The 12,106-nt window shown below is 35.1% G+C and overlaps 1 protein-coding gene across 1 annotated transcript in view; it reads left to right on the top strand.

The window, feature by feature from the left end:
* Window positions 1–12,106, top strand: part of LOC127205211 (triadin-like) — a 240,803-nt gene that overhangs the window by 45,604 nt on the left and 183,093 nt on the right. The window contains exons 3-4 of the mRNA XM_051164401.1: window positions 6,569–6,730; window positions 7,793–7,825. Coding sequence (XP_051020358.1) covers window positions 6,569–6,730; window positions 7,793–7,825 — 195 coding nt within the window. The remainder of the gene's footprint in view (window positions 1–6,568; window positions 6,731–7,792; window positions 7,826–12,106) is intronic.

The following is a 12,106-nucleotide window of genomic DNA, read 5'->3' as shown; positions in this document are numbered from 1 at the left end:
TCTCTTGGTTCTTTTGTTTAACTTATCTAAGTAAGCCGGGCGTGGTGGCGCATGCCTTTAATCCCAGCACTCGAGAGGCAGAGGCAGGCGGATTGCTGTGAGTTCGAGGCCAGCCTGGTCTACAAAGTGAGTCCAGGATGGATGGCCAAGGCTACACAGAGAAACCTTGTCTTGAAAAACCAAAAACAAAACCAAAACAAACAAACAAACAAACAAACAAAAAACTTCTCTAAGTAAACAAGCCGTTCAACAGGAACAATTTTGCAAAGTATTTCATCACATAATGTTCTATAAGATGACTATAATGCAAGTTTATAATATACCAAGAACATACATATTTATATCCCATCATTCTCATTTTTTTCTTTCCTTCTTTCTCTCCATTGTCTCTTCTGTTAGGATTCTTTATTCATGTGTCATAAGTACCTACGTGATTTTAAATTTCTATAAGCTCTTAAGGTCTACAAAAGAAAGCAAATGTGACCTCTGCCTTTCTGACACTGACCTAATTTCTATTTAATTAGAATGATATATTTATCTCTTTGTGCTTGAGGAAATTAATTTTTTCATGCTAGCCTGGGAACAAAGATGCATCAACCTATAAACTTACAGATAATCTGTTTTTTACTCCTCTTTATACACGTGGTACAAAACTATTTATTTACCAAAGATATGGAAAGGCATAATATCCAACTTCCTAACACAGTTGTTATAGGTGACATTCCTTTAATCAAAATTAGTGTCAGTATAGAAAAACCAGAAGATTTGTACTTAAATATAAATTTATAAGACCCAGGAACCTTCAAAACGGAAGACCCAAAGGCCCATTAAAACTAAATTTTATGCTTTAGCTTTATGATGAAAGGCCAGCCTTCCCAAAATGTGGGTATAGGAATGGCACAAAGCCAATGGCGAAAGACAGGGAAAGGCAACACGAAAGGCCCACTCCATTTGTTTCCAGCTCTCTGTTTGCATCATTCTTTCATCAGAGATGATGAGTGCTTTGTATAATAAAAGCCTTAAGCCTTACCATCAGACAGAGTAAGTTGTTTATGACCAATGCTCACATACAAATGTAGGGAAATTTAGTAATATTATCAGGGAGCTTTTTGGGGGGAGTGGAGGCTATCTTAAGCAAACAGAATTTCTAGTTTCTGTCCGTACCCTGGAGAATGGGATCTGGGTTTGTAAAGCATCCTTCATCAGGCAAAATACAGCAGGAGAAAGCAGCAAGCCTAAGCATTCCAAAATACCATACTTTGGGCTATGATTTTTTTTTTTTTTGAATGCTGATAGTTGCACTCTGCCTTGAATTTTCTGAAGTAATGGACTGTAACCTACAATTTTATGATAAAACAAGTCTTTGCCCCTTAAAAAGAAAGATAGTTATTTCTAGTATTAAAATCTCATATTTTCACATGATTATTTTAAAAGTATAATATAATCCCTAGTATTCGCTGCATAGGTAAAGGAACTCAACCGTTGCTTATACCTTTGTTTGAAATATAGAAAGTCCTTCACTTGGCATGGGTCTAGCTCCAGCCAGCCGTAAATATTTGCAGCATCGTTTGCTGGTAGTGGAAAGCAGCGGTGAATTTCACTTGTATCTGCACGTAGTGATGTTCCTTGCTGCCTCAATAGTAGCAGCTGAATGAAAACAGAGAGACATTCAGGTTCCACCTAAGCACACATTGCTGAACGACTGAACTTGAAATTATCAAACTGAGAAAAGTTTAAAAGCACACTTAAAGACACCCATGCCTCCCGTATTAAAAAACTTAATATATTATTGTTCCTTTATTTAAATTCTATACGTCTTTCTATAAATATAAATGTATATGTAGCATAACAAATAACAGTATATAGAGGAGGAGAGCAGAAGAGAGATGGAGTCACAACAATGGATTGTTCTGTTTTGTAGTGTTTATGCTTGGTATTTCTTAGTGTGTACTTAACACAGTTTTGACCTAAGTGTCTACTTTTTTATAATTAAAAATAGAGAAAGAAAAAAATATCCACTAGCATTTGGAGCAAAAATGAAATGAATTAATCTACATCACATTATCATCGTAAGTGCAGAAAATAATTTCAATGCTTTTTGAGACATAATCCTGACCTTGTCTTTAGTGGGACATAGTTTAATAACAAGCAGAGTTAGGAAGCACCTAAAATTTCTGTCACTCTTTTCTATCATAAGTAGTAATTTTGACATTTTAGTTAAACTTGCAACTGTACATGACAGAGGAAGAAAATGAGGTTGTTCTGCTCAATGGCCAACATCCTAACACAAGAGAAAGAGCTATGAACTTTAAAAAGACTGGACAAATCCCACGTATGAAGGTTTTATTTGGAAGTAGGTGAGCATGCCGTGTGATGTCATTTCTTGTTCTGTGGTTCTGTCTGACCAAAAAGCTTTAAGGATATGACAACTCGGTGCAGGAAGGCCTTTGCTAAGTGTTTTAGCTTTAAAACACTATTTGTAACGGAAGGTGCCCTTAGTAAATGGCTGATTGCAGATAGGCACACACACACACACACACACACACACACACACACACACACACACACACGAGAGAGAGAGAGAGAGAGAGAGAGAGAGAGAGAGAGAGAGAGAGAGAGAGAGAGAGAGAGAGAGAGAGAGAGAGAGAAACATACACACACACATCTACTTGGAACATTTTCTTTCACGGCAATAGAACGTGTCTGGATCTGGGAGATGGGCTGGTGGTTAATTCACCTGTTCTCTTACAGAGGACTCCAGGTTTGCTCTCCATGACCACGTGATGAGTCACAACTAGTCCATCAACAACTCTAATTTCACGTTATCCAACACCTTCCTCTTGATCTCCAAGGACACTAGCCATGCAAGTGGTGAACCTACATACATATAGACAAATAAAATTAATAAAGATTTCAAAAAGGGGGAATAGAAAAGAACCCATACAGAATAAGCTTGTGTGTCTATGTGTATAAACATCTGAGAGGAAGATTATACGTACAATTTGTGCTTGATCATTTGATGCATTTGAGAAAAGGACATGAAGTTTTCAGGAGAAAGGAAAGAAAAACTAAAATTAGTAAGTGTTGATCCTCCTTGGAAAGCAGAACAGTGATTTCTGTGAACGTTTTGTCACTTTCACTAAGTAGAAATATATTTTTAGAATTCTTTCCCTTTCTTAGTTAGGGTTTAGTGTGAGTGAAAGGAAGTTCATGCCAAATCTGTAAGGCAGGGGGCAGGCAGACCAGTAAACCTTCCGGCCTTAGAAGGCCATCACAGGGACCAATACAGTTGTATGCACGTGTTATTACTGATCTCCTGACATTCATGCTTGGCCCAGGTGACTGCCCTGCCAAATTTTCCATTGGCTTCTCCCACCCCTGCATAAGGTGCAAAGTTAGCTCATGCAGAGGGACAGAAGTTTATCCTGGAAATTACCAGCATCACAAGCCCGCAGACTGGAAGGTCTCAGGAATAGGGCAAATGGAATTTATGGTCATGAATTTCTCCCCGTCTATTGCAAGCGGTCACTCCCTTGCTTTGCTCACTCCACCGTCTATCTCCCCTTTGTTTTTGATTTCAGACTCCAATATAACATGCAAATATCTAAACTGCTCATAGACTTTGTGAATTATATAAAATCAAATCCAAAAAGGGCATCCCTTATCTTTGATGCATAGTCAACTTGCTTTTCTTCTCAAACACTAAAAGACTTGCCAGGAAACAAAAGAATTATATATAGTATCAATCCAATTTTGTTTGTAATAAAAATTTTCCTTAGTAGTTTATTTATTTATTTTGACATATAGGGGTTTTTGTTTTTGTTATTTTTAAAAAATTTTTTTAGCTCTAGTCCCTTTTAACAGTAATATTTTTCAAATCCTGTCTTTTCATTTCTATCATCCTTCTCTTTAAATTACTTATTTGCTTCCTATCATCATCATGAATTCCTTTAACCTAGCCACAATCCACTATTAAGAAGTAAGAAGTCTGGCCACCTGAGATCAAAATTAGAAGACTGAATAAAATATAAGGCAATGTTTGTATGTAAGATATATAAAGGATACTATATTCTTTCTAATACTTTATCTTCTTGCATCAAGGACTAATGAATTCTTATGAAGATAAGCAAATTTTATTCTGTACTTCAGGCATTGCTACCACTACTGCCCTGGTCAGGGTTACTATGGCTGTTATGAAACACCATTACCAAAGGCACATTGGTGAGAGGAAAGGGTTTAGCCGTCTTCCACTTCCACATCTCAGCTCACCAATGAAGAAAGTCAGGCCAAGAACCCAACCAGGGCCAGAACGTACAGGTAGAAGCTGGTGCATAGGTCATGGAGAAGTACTGCTTACTGGCTAGTTCATCCTGGAGGTTCAGCTTGCTGGCTTAGAGAACCCTGGACCCCCAGCCCCTGGAGTGGCCCCACCACAATGTTCTGGGCCTTCCCCCACCAATGGCTAGTTAAGAAAATGCCCTACAGGACGGCCCACAGCCTGATCTCATGGAGGCATTTTTCTCAGCTGGGGCTCCTTCCTTTCTGAGGACTTTAACTTGTTGACATACAACTACACAGCACAACTATCTGTGTTAGATGTTTTATTTTTTATCGTCAAACAGTGATTAGGCTGCTCTAGCATTGTCCTCAGTGTTAATCATTAAAAATCTTTTAGCTGATTTTTAAGAGGCATATTAAATATTTAATCTTCTGAAAATTTCCATTCATGTAGGTGCCACTTACACTAGTTTAGGGAACTGGAAGTCTAGGTTCTCCTTGAAGTTCAAAGATCTCCCAATCTTCTAGATATTGCCATCTTCTCAAGCCTCACCTCTTAATCATCTCAATGACCGTCATGGCTTTGACATCTTCTGTCTTTTTAGTCTTGCCAAGTTCCTAATTCAAGTAGAAATTTTCTTTTAAATATCATATTCAAGTAGCTTCACCTAAGCATCCCTAGGCGTGTCAAAAGTCTAAATCTCAGACACTTTTCTACTTCTCCCCTCAATCCAGACCAAACAGCAATCAAGCCCGCGGTGTTTCTCTCCAAGGCTCCCCACCCCAGTCGGTGTCAGTGCTACACCTCCAGTATCCCTTGAAAAGATTATAAAATTGTGTAAGAGAGAAGCGTACTTGTAATATTAAAATGTACCTTTCCATTCTATGTCTCTGTTTGTTCAGTCAATTTATTTTGTAAGCCCTCGAGTTCTTTCTCCCTCATGCACTAGGGCAGAAGCGAAAGGATTCACACATGCCAAATGAGTACATCAGGAGCCTTGGTGGCAAATTATATGCAGTTCTCCCAGTCTGGGAGGCACCATCACCCATTCTCCTTCTAAAGTATTTTATTGGCTCTTCACTGTCTGCGTTTGCAGCCTGAGATCATTGTAATCCTCTGCACTAAATCTACTCAAGTCTTCATCAGAGTAAAAGCCTCATTTTGGAACATTTAACCTTTAGACAATACAATGCATTGATTTGATTCTGGACTCTTAAATACATCAAAGGACAAGATGGTCTGAAAAGCAGCACTAGATTTAAAAGTAAGATAAAGTAGCTCTAAAATTTAATTCCATATTAATAGAAGCTCAGGTGCAATTTATGGTGTATTTTTACATCACCATTCAAGCAGAGAGTAGAAGCTAATTTTGTGTCTTCAGATATATTTTCATATAACAGAACAATGCCTTATACATTGGTTTATACCCAATATATTGGTTTGTATATTTTCCTATTTAAACTTTCGTTTAAAATTAAAAATATCTTCCAAGACATTGTAAAAGTGTGATTTACTTGCTGCAGTTTTACCTAACTCTGTCATTGAAGTTACTAGGAGTTTAAATTTAAAGAGGTTATGTTTTGAAAATTTTTTAGGTACTAGAATTTCAGAATGACTAAAGTTTATGACCTTTGCCTAGATTTAAAAAAATTACCACTTCGATAACTCCAAGTTTTTTCTGTTGTTTTTACAAATTATAACATATCTATACAGCGAGACAATCAGTCTCATGATGAGCCCAGTCAAATCTGTAGGCCTTCTTTGAAGATTCACATGGTAATCTTCTCCATGATACTGTAAAAATTTCTGTGGCCCAAGGATTATTTTAACCTTCCTGAGCAACTTTACCTCAGTGATTTTAAAACTCATATAATGAAAACATGTTATTTGATTTATTGTAAATTTTTGCTGTCACATACATTCCTTTAGTTTATAGTCATTACTTAGGTAATTAATGTAATTTTCCTTTTGGTGGTTCTGTAATGCTAGTCCCATATTTTAAAATTACTTTTCTATGTCATATATGCGTATATAATATATATGCTAATATAGTATATATAAAGTATTTACATAGTATTTTATGTATATATACTAACATAATAATTATGTAATATATACTAATGTATATAATACATTTATATACTATTTCACTTACACACTACAGCTGGATATGTGTTCCATTTCATCATAAAGAAGTAGCCTAGAGAAATTTAAATTCTGGAAAACACATTTTCTTAGGTTCCCTGGTAATGACTGATGATGGTTTTCCTCTCTTTCTTTGTTTTTTAGCAAGCTCCATTGCCAAGATAGGTTCAGATCCTCTAAAACTGGTGAATGACGCTGTGGAAGAAACCACTGACTGGATCTATGGCTTTTTTTCTTTGCTGTCTGACATCATCTCAGCTGATGGCGATGAAGAAGATGAGGATACGGATGAGGACATTGATAAAGGTACCGAGTGCTCATAGTTGTATCTAACAGCTGTGACTGGGCATTGGACATGCTTGACATTGTCTTGCTGAGAGTTTAACCCTAATGAGCACTTGGGCATTCTAAACCAGAATTAATACACTTCTAAGCAAAAAAAAAAAAAAAAAAAAAAAAAAAAAAAAAAAAAAAGCACTCCAATAAGCTTCCAAATAAAGTAAACTGCTCTCTGTTTGGCTTTAATCTTACAGTTCATGTGCCATTGTGGAAAAGATATCAAAATTAAATGGTGCTATTAGAGTAGCATTATAGCAGGGACTCTTAATATAAATGACTATAAAACCACAATAGATTTCCCACTAGATGTTTATCTGAGACAGAGTAGCTATTTTTCAGTTTCAGCTGTAGGAGGATTGAAATAGAAACATTAAAGCCAGCAATCATGTGTTTGTACATGCGAGCCATATTAGCAGTCAACTTGCAATGCCTAATCTATAAAAGCCCAATCAAAATATAAATTGATGGAACCAAATGGAGACATAGAATAGAAAGATATGTTTTAACTATTATATAACTAAGCACCTCATATATAATGAATAAAAATAAATGGAAGAACAAGCTGTATATGAGTTGGCATTTAGAGAGTTTACAGAGAAGAAAGAATGGTGATTTTCTCTGATAAATAACATTTTTAAAAAATGGTTAGTGTTAGTTATACAAGAGTGTCCATTCTGCCTTAACCAACAGGGATATTCTGACTGTTAGGACCCATTTTATGACTTTGTCTGAATTTGTTTCTATTTTGGTCCAGTGAGAAGTCACAATAAACAGAGAAAATTTAAATTAATATGATGCATGAGCTACAATGCAGTAACTTGGAGCACTTCCATAATTTTATTGAACTCATAAAATGAAACCATCTTAAGTGAATATATATAAACATAGCATGTAGTTTGGAATTTAGGTAGCAAGCATGCATGAATTGTGACTATTAAAAGCAGTAGTTTGTAAAAAAATGAACAAAACATAAATAAATAGCAAATATCTATTAACACTTATGCTAATTTACTATTTTTCTTTATTTAGGAGAAATAGAAGAACCTCCTTTGAAAAGAAAAGGTTGGTTTTGTTTATATTTCAACATTTTATTTCTTTTTGTTTTATAATATTGATTTTGAGCATGCCTTAGATGCGTCTCTCTTGCATTGTGACTTAACATGATTCTTTTTTTTTAAAAGAAGGTTTGCTTAACAACAAGAGTGTGTAAAGCTTAGGTAGTATGTTTGTTTACCTCTGTCTATATAAACAGACCAATATGAGTTAAAATTTCTTCAAAGATGGAATTCTGTGGCCGTGAAAATTGTCTGGAAGTTGATGATGCCCATGATTTTTACTATTTAAATTTAATGGATTTATAATTTTATTCTCTTTGCTTCTTTTAAATTGTACTTTCAATATTTTGCATCTCAAGTGATATAAATGACACAATAGGCATCAGAGTGTGGACCATATGATGTTGGGGGCATGGTCATAACAGTAGGTGTGTATGTGCATCCTTCCGGGGGAAGGACGTTGCCTGGGGTATGTGGTTATGAGGTAGAATGTCTCCTTGTAGGAAAGCTAAGTATTTTGTGACTAATCTTAGCTGAAAGTAGCATGCTTTGGAAAAAATTGGTACATCTTTGGATCGAGTGCATCAAAGGGTCAAAGGTTTTACAACCTAGGATATAATCAGTCTCTGGAAATGTTGAAGAAACCTAAGGATACAAACCTACATACCCTGTGTGTGAATGAAAACTAGCTACTGCTTGATTCTGCTGTGACAGTTAAGTTGCTGATGAACATGACTAATAGAATATCTTTGAGTTATTTAGTCAGGGTAAGTTACTCTCCAAAGACCATTTTGGATTCAAGAATGAGACTGAATGTAATCAACATATCCAGCCCAGACTTATGCATTGACAGAGCAAGATGAGTCGTTACCATACAAGTTGGAGGAAATTTTGAATTTCTGATTTCCACCACAAACCAAAAGAATGAGCTTCTGAGGTCCTAGTGTAACAAAGTCATCCTGAACCAAATGTGTTTATGAAGTGCTATGGGGAGAAAGGAAGTTATTATGACCTCAAGAGCGAGGATTAGAATTGAGACATTCAAGTCAGAAAGAAATAATTATCAAGTTTAGGCTTTGAAATTCTAGATATTTCAGGGAAAAAAAACATCTTGAGGACAAAATAAGGTCTTTCTTTTCTAAATATTTTATTTTTTGGCATATAAATTTATATTATTACACATAAATAAAAATTACATGCAGAACGAAGAATCATGAAACAATCAGAGATTATATGAATATTAAATTCCTGGTGTTTTGGCTAATTGTATTTGGCAACCTTGTAGAAAACATCTCTCCTATCTTGGTGAGTCTAAAATTTCCACCCTACCTCATGAAAATGATGAGTATCAAAGAGCCTTCTTATGGAGATAGCTTCAAATGTGGCAAACAAGCCACTAGGCAAAATGCCCTCATTTCTTCCACAGACAGAATTCTACCTAAAAATGGGCAAGCAGGCAGAGTCGCCCGCCAAACTCTGGCAAGACAGGGTAAGCAGTCCTCAATAGTTCCTGCCTCACAAATATCTGTCAGATACATTGGGCCAGAAGGCTGAAGATAAATGGGGTCTTTTTAATGCCAATATTTAATACCTATTGACTGGGACATAGTCAAACTTTATGATAGTAAGCTATTACTTTTAAGGAAATTACCGGTTATGTACATTCCTGTTTTAATTTTAGGTGGAGAGAAAAACTCAATTGGAAACATTGTTCTTACTTGGAAATTGAATAACAAAATGTATCATGAGGTCATATTCTCCCCGTATAGAATAATATGTACTTTTTAGTAGAATGTCTCATTTCTCTGATTTGACTTTCACCTTGTGATTATTTTTAAAATGAACTTTTGTGAAATATCAAAGAATGACAGAATCATTTAAATATCTTTCATCTCATCATTACCTTGATTCCTAAAATTGACAAAAAAAATCTACCCTGTGATTGTATAGGATACTTTCCCAAACGTCAGTAAAGCCACTAATCTAAGGGATAAGACAAAAACCTAAGGGGTTTTTATGCCAAAGTAATATTCCATATTCAAAACTTGCAAGATAATTTACTTTAAATTCGGAAGTTACTTTTGGTAACTTAGAATGATAATCTCCTGACACGATCCAACTGACATTTACCCCCATAAATGATTCTCTATTACCATTCCTTACAACTCATATATTCACTGTTTAAACACTGCTTTGCTTATCCTAGACCACAGCATATTTTATTTGACTTCCTTGTGGCTTCCTAGGGCATCTTATTTATATCAGTCAAAATTGTATTTCTATTTGCCCTTATGTTTCTGTTCTTACCAAACTAAAAAAGAAAAAAATCTATCCCCTTATTATATATGGGTCCTTCTTATAATTCTAATTTGATGTGGAATAATGGTCCACATCTCAAGGATATAAAATTGGTTCTTACCAGTCTATTAATATGGATGAAAATTTTGGATGCTATTCTGTGGCTTGTGTTGTTACATGTAAGTACAGCTTAGGGCATTCATGTTGTACCTGGTATCTTTGTAATTTTGGTGAATATTTATTTTCAGCTTTCTAATTTTAAAGTATTTAGCTTTTTATAAAACACTCCATAGTACATGTTTAAGTTACTAAATCATGAAAAAATTTTTTTATTGTATAGTTCTCTAAAAAATCTACTTAAGAAAGCCAAATGTTATACAAAGTCACATTTTTTTTTTTCGTTCCTTGCTCTTCTAGAAATGACATGTTGAACAGTCATCTAAGTAGGGAGTGTGAACTGTGAATGTGTTCACACCTTGCTTCCTAAGGACCATGCAATTGCAGAGAGCTGTAAAGGAAATAAGTGACATGCATATCCTTTCTTAAAACTTGTCTGTCTGAAAATATACTAATGTTTATAATAGTGGTAGATCAACTTTGCAAGATAAAGGAGTATCTTTGTGTATTTCCATTTTTTAAAGAATGTCAGCCAAAGAGCACTGAAGTTGAGGGTCTTCTGTCTCTCCGTAATGTGCCTGCCAGGTACAAGAGAAGCATGGTTCTTACGTAATGTGATGCCCGAGAATCAGATCACTGATAGTGTCATGTGACAGAAGCAATGATGACTCTTTTGGAAGTTTGTTTTTGTTTTTGTGTTCTTATTTAGCTGAAAACACTGACGCTTAAAAATGACTCCTAAAATTGGAATTTCAAATATTTTGTTTTTCAGGTACTTTCACTATTCATTACTAGGAAGTCTTGTTGCCTTTAAATACATGTATCGGTGACTGCCAAAGCAGGGAATTTTAGTGACACTAATCATTTTGCAGGTAACTGAGAAATTTGTAAGAACAATCGAGGTTTAAAACACATACTAAAGTGAAGAAAAGGACAAGGAGAGAGAGAGAGAGAGAGAGAGAGAGAGAGAGAGAGAGAGAGAGAGAGAGAGAGAGAGAGAGAGAGAGAGAGAGAGAGAGAGAGAGAGAGAGAGAGTCCAGATGTATAAAATAAATTCACAAATGCCACATTTCTTTAAATCCTGTAGAAGGTCTATATTGTTCAAAATAAAATAAAAATTACCTTATTAGACTTTATTATTAAATATCTGATCTAATTAGGAGAAAACCTCATCTTAGTTTATATAATACAGCATTGTTCTTCTTGTCTTTGGAATAATGACAAAACAATTATACATTATCCATGGGAACAGTACTATGTGTACATATGAATATATAACTATAATATTACACTTTTTATTCTTATTATTTATTTTTCTAACCAAAACATATAGAATTATATGCTGATATCTATATAAGTATAGATGTGTATAGGTGCATACATAGCATCTGTTCTCTGTTCCTTAACACATTATAAAAATTTATCATGAACTAACAGAAGTATTTAACTATTTGCTTTGCTAGTCAAGCATCAATAATTATTCTCCAGAGTATAATGTAAAGGTTTGATATTCTTTTTTAATAAACATGTCACAGAGACTCTATGATTTATACATACATGCATACATACATGCATACATACATCTGTCATCCTTTCTGTCTGTCTATCTCTATTTTTTATTTTTTATTGAGACAGAGTCTTACTCTGTAGCCCTGTCTGTCTCAAACCTCACAGAGATCTTGCCTCTGCCTCCCAAGTGCTTAGAATATAGATATGCACCACTATGTCCAATTGCTAATTTTCAACATCATACAGACACTTATCTTCTGAAAATAAATAAAAATGTTCATCTATGCTGTGTAGAGGAATTATAATCCAGAAACTTGGCTGCTCTGGTAAGGGATCACATCCAAAGACCTAGGTCTGTGTGATC

The sequence above is a fragment of the Acomys russatus genome, chromosome 21 (genome assembly GCF_903995435.1).
Source record: "Acomys russatus chromosome 21, mAcoRus1.1, whole genome shotgun sequence".
NCBI classification, from domain to species: domain Eukaryota; kingdom Metazoa; phylum Chordata; class Mammalia; order Rodentia; family Muridae; genus Acomys; species Acomys russatus.
Note: the sequence above shows the minus strand (reverse complement) of the source record. Positions and strands in the feature narration are given on the sequence as shown.